The following is an 18692-nucleotide window of genomic DNA, read 5'->3' as shown; positions in this document are numbered from 1 at the left end:
CCACAGATAGTAGAACCATCGCCGCCAATCATCATTTCTCCTTTGGTTCCAACGTTGGCTCCGATTTACCTCGATTGTACCTTCTATCGAGGGATCTGGGCGCTGGGGCTCTCTCGTCGGCTCCGAGGGGGGGGGGGGGAGTTGGCATCATACCCTTGTCTGACCCCGTTCTCCCCCTTGGAGCTTTGGCGCAGGTGAGCTCGGCTCCAACATCGACCTCAGATCTGTCACCTTCAGCTCGGAGAAGGACTCCTGTTTCTTCGGAGCCAGAGCTTTCTCTGCATAGAGGTCGGAACGCCTTCGAGGTCATGCGTAGTGTGCTGTCCCCCGAAGCAGCTCTACTGCCAGCTCCATTGGCTCCTTCCCCCCGTGGTGTCTGTTCCAACCTCTACTCCTCCTCCAGACCCCAAGCATAAGGAACCTATGCCCCAAGACACCCCATTAGGTGATCCCTCTTCTTCCGAAGCCTCCCCTGATCACTCAGAAGAGCCTCCCCGGAAGAAGTGCAAGAGGAAGCACATAGACTCCCCTGAGTCTGTCACCTCAGATACAGACATGGATGAATCGGAAGGGTCCCCAAGGTCCCCCTCTGAAGATGTTTCCTTTTCGGACATCCTTAAAATGCTTAGACGGAGGAGGGACTGGGCTTCCCTAGCCCCTACCGAGGACAAGTCTGTATACCTGGACGCATTTGGTTCCCAACCTTCCACCTCCTGGGTATCTCCTCCTTTCAATCCACTCATGTATGTAGTGGCTCGAAATGCTTGGTCAGCTCCAGATTCTGTGGAACCTACTCTGAGGAGACAAAACAAAATTTATTACAGCCCCCCAGGACAAACAATTCCTCTCCAAAGGTGTGCCCCTTGATGCCATGGTGGTAGCAGCAGCCCCACCAAGAAAGAGTTAGCAGAAACCTCTTCATCTTTTCATCCTCCAAACAGAGTCTCGGACGATGGACAGATATGGAAAGTGAATGTTTGCTTCAGGGACCTTTTCAATGAGGTCCCTGAACTATCTCTACCATTTTACACGTCTTCAAAGGGATCTCCTGAAAAGAGCTTGGAGATGCCCTTCAAGATCCTACAGCTGAGGGAGTACCAACCAAATTAGCTTCTCAGCTTGCGACTCTTAATTCCATAGTCAAGTCCTCCATGAGGCTGATTTCCTTTGCAGCCAATGGAGCGAGCAAAGCCGCAGGGACAGGTGTGGCTCTCAGGAGAATGCTTGGATGCTGTCAGTTTGCGGAACCCTTTCGAGCTTCCTTCACCAATACTCCCTTTGATGGCTCCTTTCTCTTTGGGCCTCAGGTGAAAGACATGTTGACCAGGTGTGAGCAGGAAGGCAAGACTCTGTGCTGTGGGAGTCCATTTTTCCACCCCTTCCAGACCTTATCCCAAGGGTCAGAGGAGCAGAAAGATGTGATTCCGAAAATCCCAGGGACCCTTGCCTGACTCACGTGATTTTTCCCCCCGGGGCAGAGGGGGAAACAACAACAGACGCCAGCCTTGTGGCAGAGGGGGGACCGCAAAACCAGGGTGACAAAGAAACCTTCTCTGCCAAGCTCTTCCAGCATCCCTGAAGGGTTGCCCGACTGTTCACCTGTGGAGGCAGTCGGGGGAAGACTTTCGCTGTACCCAAAAGCCCGGCAAAATATAACGAGACAGATGGGTACTAGCCATTATATCCGGAGGTTACAAAATTCCCTTCCATCAATCCTCCATAGAATCAAAAAAGCCCATCCCAGATGTCCCACCCAATCTAAGGGATCAAGCAGTCACAGAAGTTTCAAGACTCCTAGAAAAAAGAGCCATTCAAGAAGTCCCCGCAGACCAACTAGGATCCGGAACTTACTCAGGATTCTTTTTAGTACCAAAAAAGACAGAGGACTGGAGACCAATACTGGATCTCAGGAGATTGAACAAATCTGTACAAAAAGAGAGGTTCTGGATGGAGACACTGCAGTCCATTTTCCCTTTTCTGGGTCAGGACAATTGGATGTGCTTGATAGATCTTCAGGACGTTTTACTACCATATCAAGATGGGCAGACCCTCCAGGAGATTTCTTCGCTTCCGGGTAGGGGCCAGTCATTACCAGTTCAGAGCTCTGCCCTTTGGTCTCATCTCAGCCCCCAGGGTGTTCACCAAGTGTATGGTAGTAGTCACATCTCACCTGAGGCATCAAGGATTCCAGGTGTTTCCCTGTCTAGACTGGCTCCTGACTGCTACCACCAGGCATCAACTCTTAGAGGCATGGGATTATACAATCACATCATGCACTGAAGTAGGCATCGCAGTAAATTTCGAAAAATCTGCCGCCTTGCCCTGTCAGTCTATCACATGCATAGGAGAAGAATTAAACACACAAGAAATGTTTGCAAGATTACCACAGGAAAGAGTTTCCACTATTCGTCAACAAGTGTTAATTCTAATGCAGAGCAAAAGGATTGAAGAAAGAGAAGTCCTCCAAGCTCTAGGCTCCATGACAGCCGCCATTCTTCTTGTCCCATTAGCGCGTTTCCACATAAGAATCCTTCAGTGACTTCTTTTCATGCAGTGGTCTTTCCAGGAGCTACCCTTGTCTCACATGATCCTGTTCACAGAAACATGCAAAAAGCACCTTTCTTGGTGGATGGTCACCCCACTAGTAATTCAGGGCAGACCTTTCATACAACCCCCTCCGGTAGCCCCAGTGACCACGGACACCTCCCTGATAGGGTGGGGGGGACATTATCTAGGCAGGACAGTCCAAGGCCCTTGGCAACCTCGCGAGTACCATCTGCATATCAATGTCCTAGAAATGAGAGTGGTGCTCCTAGCGTTGCAAGCCCTTTAAGACTCTCTTCCTTCCAGGACCATTGCAATCCAAACGGACAACATGTCAGTGGTGTGGTACATCAGCAAACTGGGCGGGACCAGGTCTTACCCCTTGTGTTGAGAAGCACTCAGACTGTGGCAATGGGCGATTTCCTCCCAACGTTTTCTGATAGTAACACACATCCCTGGGAAATCCAACATCATAGCGGACAGGCTCATGCCTCACGAGTGGTCTCTGAATCGGGAAGTTGCGAATCTTATCTTCCGCAAATGGGGATAGCCTTGCTGCGACCCGTTTGCCACTCCTGTCAGCAACAAATGCAGCAGCTACTTCTCCATACTTCCTCTTCCAGGTCATATACCCAGAGATGCTCTAGTCCACGATTGGCCTCAGGGACTCCTTTACGCTTTTCCCCTTAATACCATACACAAAGCAGAATCGTTGGGTTGCAAAATGATCCTCATTGCCCCATATTGGCCTCGACAGATATGGTTCCTGTTCCTGCACCTCCACCTTCTGGATCAACCGTGGATTCTGGTCCCGGTTCCAGATCTTATGATTCTTCAGTCAGGCGGGTTGCATCAATCCCTTCAAACTCTCCAGCTCACAGCTTGGTTTCTCCACTTCCAACCTTAGCCAGGCTTTCCAGTATCTCCCCAGCAGTCCGTGATATTATTGTTTCCTCACATAAATCTACTATGAGGAAAACGTATGCTAGTAAATGGAAACTGTTTTCTTACTGGGCAGAATCTAGAAAATTGGATCCTTTCTCAGCCCCAGTTCATGAAATTCTTGAATTTCTAGCACAACTCTGTCTGGTGCGGCTTCCGCTACCATTAGAGTACAGCTAGCTGCCATTTCTAATTTTCATATCGGTATGTTTAATTCTAGCATAATGTCTCATAAGCTCTGCAAGGCCTTTATGAGAGGAATATCTCTTCTTAGACACCCAGTTAGAGATCCTCCTCCTCCTTGGGATCTCAATTTAGTTTTAGCTTTCTTAATTTTGCCTCCCTTTGAACCGGCAGCATCATGTTCCTTAAAATTTCTTTCTTGGAAGAAACCTTTGCTGGTTGCTAGCACTTCAGCTAGACATGTCTCAGAACTTCAAGCACTATGTGTTCATCCTCCTTACCTGGTATTTCACATGGACAGAGTTTCTCTGAGGACCAATCCATCCTTTATTCCTAAAGTCTGCTCAGAGAACAATTTAAATCAATCCATAGATCTCCCAGTTTTCTTTCCCAATCACAGCAACAAGGGAGAATACAAACTCCACCAACTGGATGTGCACAGACAATTGCATTTTTACCTGCATAGAACCAAGGAACTAAGAAAGTCAGACCAGTTATTTCTTTCTTATGCTTTCAACAAACAAGGCTTCCAGTTTCTAAGGTGACCTTATCCAGATGGTTATCTGATACTATTGCATTTATTTATCAGTTACGAAATAAAGAGCTGCCAGCTAAACCAAAAGGTCATTCTACTAGAGCATTAGCCACCTCTGTAGCCTTTCAGTCTAGGTTGCCCATAGATTCAATCTGTGCAGCTGCCATTTGGGCAAACCCTCGCACATTTATCTCTCATTACAAGGTGGATATGGTCTCCCAGAGCAGAGCTTCCTTTGGTTCTACTGTTCTGAAGAGTCTGTTCCAGTGAGCCACCCAGGATTTTAGGTGCTAGGGACGCTGTCCCAGACAGCAAGAACGAAGGCGAGATGGACAGCTTAACATAAAGAAGTTATGTACCTACCATAACGTTCATGTTCGTTGTCTTCATCTCGCCTTCCTTCTTGCGTCCCTCCCTTCTTCCCCCTTCCTAGAGGATTGAAAGGAGTTCCTTTTTGTTTTCACTGGCTGAGTATCTTTTATTGCTTCACATGCCAGATAATGTATAACTCTTTCCTTGTTTAGATGTACTGGACATTCAGTTTTTAGGTAACTGGTTACTCTACTTATGTCTAGTGTGCGCTATCACAATTGAGATCTGGGTAGCTGACACTGGGCATTCTGGGATAGGGGGTAGCCTCAAGCCATTAAACAGCTCTTGAGCTATAGAAGATGGCAGAGTCAGAGCCCAGGATCGGCTCCGAACCCAAACAGCACGAAGGAAGACGAGATGAAGACAACTAACATGGAATGTTATGGTGGGTACATTACTTCCTTTTTTCTCTGATGACCAGGATTTGCCCTTATGTACCTATGAGGATTCTGATGCAGAGGACTCTATTCCGTCTGCTTCCCCTCCAGAGGATTTCTCTTTTGGTGAAACCTTGCATTCTCTTAAGGAGCATTTCCGCTGGGAAAGCCAGAATTTCTCATACTCTAAAAAGAGGCTTAGGGAATTCTTACTCCTGCCTCAACACAGGGCTTTAGCTATCCCTCCTGTACTGGACATTGTAGATGATGCTTTCTCGGAATCTAGCCTGGCCCCTGACACTTTCCCTCCTGCCCCCAGAAAACCTGATGGGTATTATAGGGTACCGGACACTCGCAAGTTTCTCTTTAAAAATCCTACTGCAGATCCTGAGACCATTTCACAGGGACCCAAGGGCATTAAGGCTACTACTGCCAAAAACCCTGCACCCTCTGATACAGATTCCAGGGCGCTGGATAGATTGGGTAAGAAGGTATACACGTCTGCAACTTTGGCCATTAGGGCCTTAAACTGTCAGTTTCATATGTTAGTCTTCTCCTTTCGGCTGCTCCCGCTAGGGGTCGCCACAGCGGATCAACTGTTTCCATTTCTTCCTGTCCTCTGCATCTTGCTGTATCACACCAACCACCTGCATGGCCTCTCTCACCACATCCAGAAACCTTATTTTTGGCCTTCTTCTTTTCCTGTTATCTGGCAGCTTCATCCTTAGCATCTTTTTCCCAATTTACTCTGCATCCCTCCTCAGCACATATCCAAACCGTTATCTTGCCTCTCTGGCTTTGTCTCCAAACCTTCCAACTTGGGCTGACTCTCTAATATACTTATTCCTAATCCTGTCCATCCTCGTCACACCCCAGTGCAAATCTTAACATCTTCAACTCTGCCACGTCAAGCTCTGACTCCTGCCTTTTTGTCAGTGCCACTGTCTCCAACCCATATAACATAGCTGGTCTCACTAACCTCTTGTAGACCTTAGCTTTCACTCTTACTGGTACTAGTCTGTCACAAATCACTCCTGACACACTTCTCCACCCACTCCATTATGCCTGTACTCTCTTCTTCACCTCTCTTCAACACTCCCCATAACTCTGAACTGTTGATCCCAAGTATTTAAACTCATCCACCTTCACCACCTCTACTCCCTGCATCCTCGCCATTCCTGTATCCTCCCTCTCATTCACACACACATATTCTGTCTTGGTCCTGCTGACCTTCATTCCTCTTCTGTCTAGAGCATATCTCCACTTCTCCATGGTCTCCTCCACCTGTTCCCTACTCTCACTACAGGTCACAATGTCACCTGCAAACATAGTCCACGGGGACTCCTGTCTGATCTCGTCTGTCAACCTGTCCATCACCATTGCAAATAAGAAATGGCTCAGAGCTGATCCTTGATGTAATCCCACCTCCACCCTAAATGCATCCATCAGTTCCACCACAGACCTCACCGCTGTCACACTACCCTCGTACATATCCTGTACCACTCGTACATACTTATCTGACACTCCTCCCTCATACAATACCACAACTCCTCTCTAGGCACCCTGTCATATGCTTTCTCTAAGTCCACAAAGACACAATGCAACTCCTTATGACCTTCTCTGTACTTCTCCATCAGCACTCTCAGAGCAAACATTGCATCTGTAGTGCTCTTTCCTGGCATGAAACCATACTGCTGATCACTAATCATCACCTCCCTTCTTAACCTAGCTTCCACTACTCTTTCCCATAACTTCATGCTGTGACTGATCAGTTTAATCCCTCTGTAGTTACTACAGCTCTGCACATCACCCTTATTCTTAAAAATCGGTACCAAAACACATTTTCACCATTCCTTGGGCATCCTCTCACTTTCCAAGATTTCACTAAACACATCCATGCTTCCACAGGTATGGCATCTGGACCAACAGCCTTTCCATTCTTCATCCTCTTCATAGCTATCCTTACGTCCTCCTTGCTAATCCACTGCACTTCATGATTCACTATCCGCACATCATCCAACCTTCTCTCCCTCTCATTCTCTTCATTCATCAGCCCCTCAAAGTACTCTTTCCATCTGTTCATCACAGTCTCCTTGCTTGTGAGTATGTTTCCCTCATTGTCCTTTATCACCCTTACCCGCTGTACATCTTTACTAGCTCGGTCCCTCTGTCTAGCCAATCGGTACAGGTCCTTTTCTCCCTCCTTAGTGTCCAACCTTTCATACAACTCTTCATACGCCTTATCCTTAGCCTTTGCCACCTCTCTCTTTGCCATGCACCTCATCTCCTTATAATCTTGTCTACTTTCGTCATCTCTCTTGCCAATCCCCCTTCTTCGCCAACCTCTTTCTCTGTATACTAAAGTATCAGAAGCATATTATTGGATTGCTTAAACAGAAAATAATGTTGATTCCCGACTGTGCTGAAAATAAAGAATTGCTGAACAAGTTGGAAAACATACTTTGCAATGTGGTTTTGATTCATTAGAGGCATCTTGCAGGGCTGCTGTCACTGGGTCTGTACTGAGAAGGCATGCTTGGCTTAAGGAGTAATCTTTGCCACATCATGTTAAAGCTAAATTACTGGATGCTCCCTTAAATCAAGACGCCAGTTTGGCAACAAAGCAGAAGTGCTTAAAAAGATGGAGGAAAAAGCTAAATCTTTGCAGACTGTTAGATTTCCTGCAAGTACATCTTCCCAGATTTAATAGGCATTGGCCCTCTAAGAATTGGTCCTTTCCTGCCTCCTCCAGACTTTCTCAGTCCAAACCCAGAACCAGCAGAACACCCAGGCTTCAGTCCCAAGGTACTCAAAGGCTTAAGCAGTGTGGGGCTCCCACTTTTAAAACAGGGAGTAATAAGACTCCCCTCTATGGTAAACTCTCAATGACTTAACTTTAAACCTTGCTCAACTGACTGTTCCTTTAGGGGGAAAGATCGCCCTGCGAGCAAAAAATTGGGAACTCATTACTCAGGACAAATGGGTTTTAAATATATTTTCCCAGGGATACAGATTCTACTTCCACTCCTTACCAACCCCAAACAGTTGGCCAGACCTACCCCCAAATCAGTGGGCAGAGGCTCAAAAGCAACTTCTCTTTCTCTTAAGCATCAGGGTTATTCATCCTGTCCCAGAAGAAGAATGGGGACAAGGTTTTTACTCAGGAATTTTCCTGGTACCCAGAAAAGACCATTCCTGGCATCCTATCCTGGACCTGTCTATTCTAAACACATTTTTGGTAATCCCAAAATTCAAGATGCTAACTCTTCATCAGCTGCTTCCCATGCTAGGCAAAAATGCCTGGTTGGCAACACTGGATTTAAAGGAAGCATTCCTGCACATCCCAATAAGGGAATCTTGCAGAAGATACCTACTCTTCAAAGCAGGCTACATGCACTATCAGTTCTCTGCATTGCCCTTTGGCTTAACTACTGCACACAAGGTATTCACAAAGTGCCTAGCTCCAGTCATTGCATTTCAGGCAAATAAATATTCAAACATACCCATACCTGGACAATTGTCCAATTCAGGCAGGAAGCTAGGACATACTATTAAATAATCTGGCATTTGTAAAGAAATTGCTAACTTCTCTGGGGTACACCATAAATGAAAAGAAATCACATATTGTACCCTGCCAACAAGCTAGAATACAACTTCCCAGATGGCCTACCTCACGCCAGAGAAACAAGTTCATTTGACAGCCTACTTCAGACTACTGGCCACAACGACCCAGCTATCTGCAAGGGAAATACTGCAAGCCGTGGGGTTCATGGCCTTCTTGCATTCTACTAACTCCATATGCAAGATTGCATATGAGAAAACTACAGTGGTATCTAAAAAGCCTATGGTGTCAACATTCTCAGGATCTAGAATCAATGATTCCTGTCATACCTTGTCTAAAGATAGAGTTCCTTTGGTGGGCAGAGGCCTGCCACCAAAATAAGGGACTGCCATTCACTCTACCCCCTGCCCAATCCCTAAAAGACTCATCAGACTATGCATGGGGGGCTCATTTGGCAAGGCAGTGCATTCAAGGCATATGGAACCCAAGTCAAATGCACCTGCATAGCAATCAAAAAGAAATGATAGCTGTACAGAATGCTCTGACAGCATTCAAGGACCACATTCTTCCAGGACAAGTTATTGGTAAAGACGGGCAACAACACTGTTGTGGTACATAAACAAGCAGGGGGGATCCCACTCATACCCTCTCTGCAGACCAGCCATGGCTCTGTGGAACACAGCCTTGAGCTACCAAGTGCACCTACAGGCTCAATTCCTGCCAGGAAAGCTAAATACACTGGCAGACCTATGCAGATATCTCATGGACCCACACGAGTGGAAATTGGAACCAAAGATATTCAACATGTTGAGAAACAATCGAGGGAGCCCAGAGATAGACCTGTTTGCCTCCCCTCAGAACTGGGGTGGGAGGTTGGCATAATGGTTAAGGTGTTTACCTTACAAACATAAGGTGCAGGGTTTGATTCTCACATGGGGTAACTGGCTAGGTTGAAAATGGCCTACAAGGGCAGTTAGTCTAGTACTAATCTACGAACCTACAAATTATGCACAAGGACTCCCCACAAACAAGCTTGGAAAGTGGATGCCATGTCCTTCACCTGGAAAAAACAATTTATGCCTTTCCCACTCTGCCTTTCCTCTCCCAAGTGCTACTAAAGATCAAACAGGACAAACCAAGGACAATGCATATTGCACCAGACTGGCCACGCCAGTACTGGTACTCCTCCTTGCGCAGTGTGTCACTGCTGGCTCCATGGCACCTGCCTCAGACCCCTGCCCTGCTGTCCCAGCAGGAGGGCCAGATTCCACACCCACAGATTGAAACCCTGAACCTTGCAGCCTGGCTAATTACCTGATTTCTCCGTTACCATCCCTCAATAAGCAAGTGATGGATGTTATTCTTGAGGCATGGAAAAGATTCTGTTCTTGGTGCGAAACTCAGGGGAGATGAGCACAGTATTGCCCAATTTACCTCATATTCTTCAATACTTAACTGAAATGCTTCACCAAGGGCCTTTCCTTTTCTTCCATCAAAATTTATGCCTCCGCCATTTCAGCACATTACAATATGGAGCCACCCCTCTTCTCTCACCCATTGGTGAAGCAATTCATCAGAGGGGCCAGGAGCACACAGAGTCCCTACTTCAGCCTGGGACTTAAACTTTGTATTGGAAAAGCTCACTTTTACCCCTCTTTGAGCCATCAACAAATGTAGAGTTGAAATTCCTTTCTTAGAAATAGCCTTACTTTTAGTTATCACTTCAGCAAGAAGGGAGTCTGAATTACAGGCCTTCATGGCAGTGGAGTCTTTCATCATCTTTCATGCGGACAGGGTGTCCCTCAGGACCAGTCCCTCCTTTATGCCCAAGGTGGTGTCCAGTGTGGCCCTTATTCAGTCCATTCATTTTCCAACCTTCTTTTCTAATCCACAGAACAAAGGGGAATGAATACTACATTCATTCGACGTGCACAGACAACTTAGAATTTACCTGCACAGGACTAAGCCTCTCAGGAAATCTGCAAAGCTGCTGGTTGCATTTGCTGCTGGGGAAGAGGGGAAGGCCATTTCAAAGCAAACCATTTCTAAGTGGATAAGCCATTGCATTAATTTCTGCTATAAGCACCATGGAAAACCTACCCCACAAGGGATAAGACCACATTCAACCAGGGCTGCATCTACCTCTACAGCCTTTCTCAGAGGTGTCCCTACCATGGACATCCTAGAAGCTGCCACCTGGTGTTTTGTACATACCTTCACCAAGCATTACCACTTGCCAATTTTTTCTAAATCCAGAGCTGGCTTTGCCACTGCAGTCTTGCAGGGCCTTATAGCTGGTCCTAATGCTATGTAATTACCTCCTCCCATCCTTAGCTTTGGGAATCTACCCAAATGTGATGACTGCAACATTACCTCCTCCCATCTTTAGCTTTGGGGAATCTACCCAAATGTGATGACTGCAACAGTGAAACATGAAGAACATAGTGCAGTTGTGTACACTTACCATAAATACAGATGTTCGAGTGTATTCACTGTTGCAGTCATGGTTACCCTCCCTCTAGCCCCCCTGACTTCTATTGACTGTACCTGTTTTTGCTTACTATGCTTTAATTTTTTTGGTGTATTTGCTTTTTTGTTGGAGGTGTAACCTTGTATATGATTGCTTCCCATTATGGGGGTACCTGACATCGGGGGCAAGAAAAACTGCTGTAATTGCATCAACTGTATGCTTTATACCCCTGACTACCTGACATCATGGAAGATAAGACGGCACCCAACGCAGGACCCAAAACTTTGATTATCAGTCCGACTGAGGGCTACCTGCAAGCAGATAACCCAAATGTGATGACTGCAACAGTGAATACACTCTAACATATAAATTTATGGTAAGTGTATACAACTGTACTTAACTGTATGTGTGCTTATGTCTTAAGTGATATTTCAGTAAAGCTGTTTCAGAGATCACCTTGAACCACTTTGTTAATATCCCTGTATTCTTTTCAGACCCTTAAAACAATGGTGAAAGAGTATCCCATACTCTGGATTTTCACACACAGCTCACATACTACTTGGTCAAAGCAAAATCCTTTAGGAAGTCCACTTATCGTTTTTGTTTCCTATGAAGGTAACAAAGACACCCAGTTTCTAAAGATGTTGCTCTGAAGTTCGTTCTTTCTGATTTTCTCAACCTTATGTCACTTCCAGGCAAGGTCAGGGCTTTGATTTCCTCTTTTTGAAAGTGATGGACTCAGCAAGTATTAGAGAAGCTGCAGCTTGGCCGTCTGTACATTTATTTCACCAAACATTACAGACTAGATTCCTTTTCTAGGTTCAGAAGAGACTTTGTTTGGACCATTCTCCTGGAACTCCTGGATTTTTAAATTCCTTCCTAAATAATCCCAAGGTTTGGTAATTTACCCATATAGCTTATGCTGTTGCAGCAGTATTGTAATGTCAAGCATGGTACAGTTTAAGCAAACTTTCCATAGTAGTAGATTTGTCATTTGGATAAGAAGTTAAACCAAGGTCCTGTCTCATGGAGTTTGTGATTGGTCAGGTGGATGTCAAGGATCCCACAACACCTGTAGAAAAGAGTAGGGGAAGTTCGCTGATGTCCTGGTCAAATTTCCCTTAGTAGTATAAATGTCACCTTCAGACCTCCCAACCATACCGAATTACTCGGTATTTACCGAGTTTTGGGGTCCAAATGAAGGGGTGCCACGATTCCCGATTGACACCCCTTCATTTCCGATTTTTTTGCTTTATTATTTTTTTTTTTTTTTAAATCGCGCTGTTGGAGCTGACGTCATCACGTGCGTGGTGACATCAGGGCCGTCAGGGCTACCAGCCAGTCGGAATTGAGCTCGAGCTCACGATGTATGCAAGCCGTCCCTTGTCTGAATTATTTAAAATTTGAAAAGGACTTACACGTGGAAATGACTTTTTGCGGAGCTCCAAAAAGTCTCTAGCTTTGCCTGGCCCTGGTTATTTTCGTTGAAGTGTCTGATGACTTGGAAAAAGCCCACCTTATAAATGGCAAGAAAGCCAGAACATACACACTGCACCTCAAAAGGTAAGAAATTAAAATTTTATTATATCTACGGCACGCGGGCACAATTAGAACTATTACTGTTCGCATTGCAGTGGATTTCTGGTGAAGTTGTTAGAGGGTCAAAACAGGTCCAGCTTGGGGAACTGTCCAGGTGTGAAATGTAGGTTTAAATTTCAAATCGGTGGCCCACTGTGCTAAGTGGTGCATCCGTGTGACGGCCAGCTAGCTTCTTCGTCCAAAAATGAACATGCCTCACCCTGACAGTAACCTGTGAATGAATGTGCTACAGAGACTCCGCGCATGCAGCCAGCAAAGAAGACAATACCGAAGAGCCAGAATACAGCTTTTCGTAGGAGTTGTAAAGCATCCCAGCAGTCCAGAACAAGATAAATAAGGCTAACTCTTGATTTAATAGTCCTGAGTACAGTCTTGCGTTCCAGGCCTAATGTACAATCTAAATACTAAGTTCCCGAGTGCTGCTGTTTTCTTTTCAATACATTCCCATTGTTTTAGGAGCCATTCAAACTGCGGGCAGTGGTTAGAAGTGTTTAAGCAAAGATCTGTAGGCTATTAATAAGGTTTTCTCGTTTTCTTTCTTTTTTAACAAGAAACTTTCTTTTAAATGACGATGGGGAGTACTTCTCTTTGTCCTATTTTATTAAACTACCCAGAAAACGGATAGTTGTAACTTGCATCCAAGCTTGCTCCTAAAACCATTTCAATACCAAAAGAAGCTGCTGGGGTAGAGAGTAGACCAGATGTTGCACATCCATCACCTTTATCAACACAGCAGCAGATTGTGAGCTCTAATTTACACAGCTGGACGTATACAATTAGCGTTTTTAATAGTATAGTCATAGCACTTATGACAAATGATTCCTCCGAATTTCTTTGTTCAAGAATCCTGGACAGAACCTATAAAAGCCCCATAGTAGGTCTTTTTTTAATATTACTGGAATTCTATTAAAACATAATAGGACAGCAGGTTTTGCATCAACAAATATTTTTAGAACAATGAACTGCTAATGTCTGGCATTGTTGACTGAGTGGAAAACTTGGTGATTTCCTAAAAAATGAAACATTTTATGTGGGACAGGGTAAAATGTGAAAAATCAGGGGCGGTTGACAGTTATGTGAGACGGGTTGCAGTGTGTGTGTGTGTGTGTGTGTGTGTGTGTGTGTGTGTGTGTGTGTGTGTGTGTGTGTGTGTGCAGCAGCAGCATTGAGTGGGTTGCTTAGTTGGACAATGCTGTGGGGCTTTTGGGGGCTAGAATAGTATCCTCTGTGGTCTCTTCGACTGCATTTCAGATTTTTTTGTATTAAGAGTTGAGAGCTATGGTGAGAAGTGAGAACACCATTTATATTCCCCCATTATTGGCTTTGTTGTTTATCCAGGTTTTTTGTGCTAAGAGGTTAAGAGAGCTGTAGTGAGAAGTGAGAACTGAATTCACTAAATGATAGCCATTAAGTTTCAGTCTTCCTATTTTTCAAGCTGCTGATTTAACACACTGGTATGTTGTACTGACTATAGTATATAGGGTTCTGGTTTCTGGTTTCAAGACTTGTCAGTAACATGTATGGTGATAGCACAAAATTGTATTCTAGCAACTTTCCAAAATTATACAAGCAATGTTTAAAATGTGTCCCTGGTTTCTGACCCTTTGCCCCCCCCACCAAAAAAACTTTATTTGAAAAAAAGTGCAAGATGACTATGGCTTACACTACTGTTCTGTTTATAGTTTGGGTGTGGAAGTAGACTTATGATTATGATGAATTGGGAAGTTTTGTAATTACTGGTTCACCGTTCATGCATTTTTTTTCATTGCCTACAGTACAGCCTAGTGCCTACTGGAAAAATGTTCATTCAAACAAGAAATTTAAAATGCACTAACAAGTGTGCTGTATTATACAAGGAATATAACTTAGGAAGGTGTATCAAAGAAAAGAACACATGTATGTTTCTTGTTTTGTGTGCAACGGACCAATGATTTGTAAACAGCCCAAAGGTAATATTTTATCCACCACTGGCCAGATGCATTTTTTTGTATGTGGTGTGGGTTTCAATGCTGTTTCACTGAAAGTGAGTTTCAAGGGCAGAGAAGTTTTAATGTCAAGTCTCTTTTCATTGTGAGACAGTATTGCTTTGTTTATCAGATGTCTGTCAGTGTTTGTGCATTGACGTACTGCAAAATGTAAAAATAAAATCCAAATAATCATTGATTGTAGAAGTAAAACAGTATGCACACAATAGTGTTTATGGTAAATGGGGCGAAATAGCCAGGTAATAGGACATTGGAATCAGGTGCGCTATATTTTGTTTGTTCTTCAGTTTGCGTTTGAAAGCTGGTATCCCAAAATTCCATCGGAGTGGGTGGAGTTACATAATTATGTATGCAAATTAGATGTTAATCAGCGTACAGATTTGTACCTATTTTTCATGGGCCTTGTCCAGATTTTTGATGTTTCCAGGTTGAGAGGTATGGTCACCTTGGGTCTTTCCTGAAGAGTCCACCAGCCTAGTGGGACTAAAAACAAAAGATAAATGGATTAAATAAAATGTTATAATAGATCACTGTTGCATTCACGATCCCCTCCCTCACCCTTATTCTGTTTTAGGGGCATTACCAGGGTATAGATGTGTGTACTCCTATGTAGGTATTTACTTGTTTTATTTTTCCTTCACTTACATTTCACTTTCAGGGCTCTAACTTCCCTTCTTGGAGGAACCTAACCTGTACTTTTATTAGACTTTCCTTGAGGCCCACAGCAGTTGGCACAGGTTGGAGGTGCCCTGAAGCTTTGACAGCTGCCTGGTGGTCATATCCTTGGCAGTTTACAACCTGTGCACCTTAGGCTATATCAGAAGTGATTTATTAGGACATCTACTGTTATGCTAATTTTACTTACATGACTAGACTTCGGCGCAAGTCCCATGAAGATTACTCACTGCCAAGCACACATTCCCTGGCCCATATGCTTAATGCACAGCAGTGCACCTCTCTGTCTAGAAGATGTCAGTACTGCAGCAGTTAGTGCATCCATCCTTCCCTCTGTTTGTACATGTTGACATCAGCTGCTCATTAACACACACTTAAGTCAGTTTCTGCAATGTCTGGGTCACTAGATGATCCTTAATTGTCTTGGCACAATCAAGGTTTCATCTCTTTGCATCTTGGAGAAAATAATTTAAAACAAGTTATACCTTTCTGCCCTACCGTTGCACATTGTTCAGGACAGTGGACATGAGAGACCTTAGGCAGTTATAGCTGCTGTGTACTTGCAGCCGGAATGTTGTCAGTGACATCCTTTTGTGCTGTTTAGTGTTCCTTGATTAATGTTTTTCTTTAATATATTAAGGTTCCACTTCAAAAAAAAAAGCTTGTGCATAAAGTGAATTGTTACCATTTAATACATCATCCTGATTGTGTTGCATGAAATTTTTCATAATCATCGAGTTATAATTCTGACAGTGGTCTGATATTTGAAATGCTGATTGAGGCAATGAACTTTCCTTCACAAAACTGCTCAGGGATTGGCTGCACTTGTGAGGTTTCAGAGGTCGCGACGATTATTGGGAGTCTGCTATATTGTTGTTAAGGTAAGGCAGCTTTACTTTATTAGATTCATGGTCATGTTTTACTTTTAGTTTCTTACATTTTTTTTATTTCCCTTCTAGGTCTCTCTCTTAGTGGTTGTAGAGATTGGAGTATTTCCTCTTATTTGTGGCTGGTGGCTTGATATATGTTCTCTGGTAAGATTTTTATTATTTTGATTATAATTTTAACCATCCGTTATGTGCATTTTAAAAACTGGGATGCTTTCTAAATCAGTTTTGGCATATATGCATGTCATTAAACAATGATAAGCAAGTTTGAGACCCCCCTCCCAAAGGCATCTCTTCCATATTTAAACCTGCCGTGGAACACAAATTCTGATTTTTTTTTCTACCAGTTGCTCCCAGAATTGCTGACCATCTGTGGCAACCAGTCTGCTATCAAATTTGTCCAGAGGGTTTTCAGAGTCCCAGCTATACCTTCCAGTAGAAGGGAAGAATTATCTCAGTTGCAGTTCAGGATCCCACTCTTTCCTATGATCATTATGGGCCTATGAGGCTCATTTCATTTTTAAATCATGATCATAAATTGTGTGCGTCTATACTAGCTAAGAGAATCGCAAAGGTGCTGCCAGAATGATGGACATGGACCAGTGTGTTTTTTTGGAGGGTGTCAGAGGGAAGCATGAATGCAAGAAAATTCTACTGTTGTTGGTGGGTCTTAATTCAGAGAATGCAGTCATTAGGGTAAGCTGGGATTTTGAGTAGAGCAATGGAGACATTTGCATTCCCTAATAAAATAATAGTTACTTAAGAGAATATATGAAGGATCAGAGAAGAATTAATATGGGAGGCTTCCTCTCTGATAAGTTGTGTTGAAAAGAGGAATCGGGCAAGGATGTTTTCCCCCTTTATTTGCCTTATGCTTAGAACCATTGGTAAAGAAAATAAGGGACTCAGAATTTTAAGGATGTTATTGATACAGTAATAAAGAAAAGTTGGCTTTATTTGTGGGTGATATTTTGTATGTGAGAAGTCCAGAAAAGGACATTTCTGTGTTGTGGAATATTTTGAGACGGTTTCATATCTTTTTGGGATGTAAACTTAATTCATTCCCCCAAGGGAACTCTGAAGTTTGTACTGTAACTTCCAATGGGCAGAGCCTAAACTTTTTGATAAACTCAAATTATGCTCTCACATTTCAAACAGTTTCATATCTCTGGATCCATATGTGTTACTGAAGTGTAAGTGGCAAACGCTTCAGCACACATTTTTTTATAGTGGCAGTATTCTTTAGGTTCCAGGTCTTAAAATGGATTTTATAAGACACAGTAACGATTAAGTTTATAGTATTTTGTAAATAACTTACAATATCTCAGCAACCACTCAAGTTATACTGTCAGAAGCATTTTTTCATCCAACTGAGAGCTTTCATATGAGGCTAAGAAGTTTTGTCTGTGATTTTTGGTTGCTGAGATAGTTAGGAAAACAAAACCATAACCAGTAACCAAGAAGGTTACTGTTAGCTGCCTGTCGGTGCCAGGATCCGCCACATAACACAAGCACTCGGGTCACTCCAGAACAAGTACAAATACGACTGTCGTTGTCCATGTTGGTGTGAATGACCTGAACCGTACCTCCCTAGACTACATGAAAAGAGACATGGAAGAGTATGACCCTGACCTTTGAGTAGCATCCTACCGTCACCAAGAATGATACCACAGTATAAAGAAAAAATTATCAATTTCAACAATTGGCTAAGTTTCTGGTGTCATTCAAAGGGGATCCAATGTCTGTTTGCCTGGGATGACATGCTCGACAAGCCATGTTGCTTTGCCAGAGACTGTTTGCACCTGTCACCCTTAGGCTTTCGAATTCTGGCCAAGGCTCTTGCCACCCCCATAGTGCCTTTTTTAGGCAAGGCTCAAAAGACAAACCCACCGCCATAAATATCACAAGTAACAAAAAACTGAGGGTGATGCTACTCAGTGCCAGAAGTCTAAACCTCAAAATGCATGCACTCGAGGCACTCCTCAGTATGGAGAAAATCTATATATGTGCAGTAACACAAACCTCGTTTAAGGCTCCAGAGAGCACCCCAGCAGTATCAGGCTACAACTCCTACCATACATTTCGGCCACAGAACCCGGACCGAATTACAAAAGGCAGGGGAGTATCCATATTCATTAAGGATACCCACACGTCCAGGTTAGTGGCACAGCACGATGCTTCATAGATCATCCACATGCAACTAACAATGGGCAAAACTGCAATTCAAATTGTAGCTTGTTACAGACCACTCACCCTGTCCCAGGACCCCCATTCCGCATTTCTGGAAACACTGGGAAATATAAAGGTCCTACCAAACACCCTAATATTGGGTGATTTCAATTACCCAAACATTAATTGGGAGAACTACTCAAGTACTAACTCCCTTGCCTAACATTTCCTAGAATTTATAAACTCAAACGCCCTGGATCAACTGATCAACACTCCCACCAGAGGTGACAACATATTGGACCTGGTCATCACCAACATGGGTGACCGGTGCTCCACACTGGAGGTCAACCCCTCACTGGTTAGATCTGACCATAAACAAAACACTTTGGATA

At 43.9% G+C, this 18692-nt stretch overlaps 1 protein-coding gene across 1 annotated transcript in view; it reads left to right on the top strand.

Annotated features, from left to right (window-relative positions):
• The window catches only part of MARCHF6 (membrane associated ring-CH-type finger 6), a 2699933-nt gene that overhangs the window by 1572326 nt on the left and 1108915 nt on the right, over positions 1-18692 (top strand). The window contains exons 19-20 of the mRNA XM_044064887.1: positions 16057-16125; positions 16204-16278. Of these exons, the coding sequence (XP_043920822.1) occupies positions 16057-16125; positions 16204-16278 (144 nt within the window). The remainder of the gene's footprint in view (positions 1-16056; positions 16126-16203; positions 16279-18692) is intronic.

This window comes from Protopterus annectens, chromosome 3.part0, assembly GCF_019279795.1.
Source record: "Protopterus annectens isolate FY-2018-M chromosome 3.part0, PAN1.0, whole genome shotgun sequence".
In the NCBI taxonomy this organism is placed as follows: domain Eukaryota; kingdom Metazoa; phylum Chordata; order Ceratodontiformes; family Protopteridae; genus Protopterus; species Protopterus annectens.
This window is presented reverse-complemented; position numbering and strand designations above follow the sequence as displayed.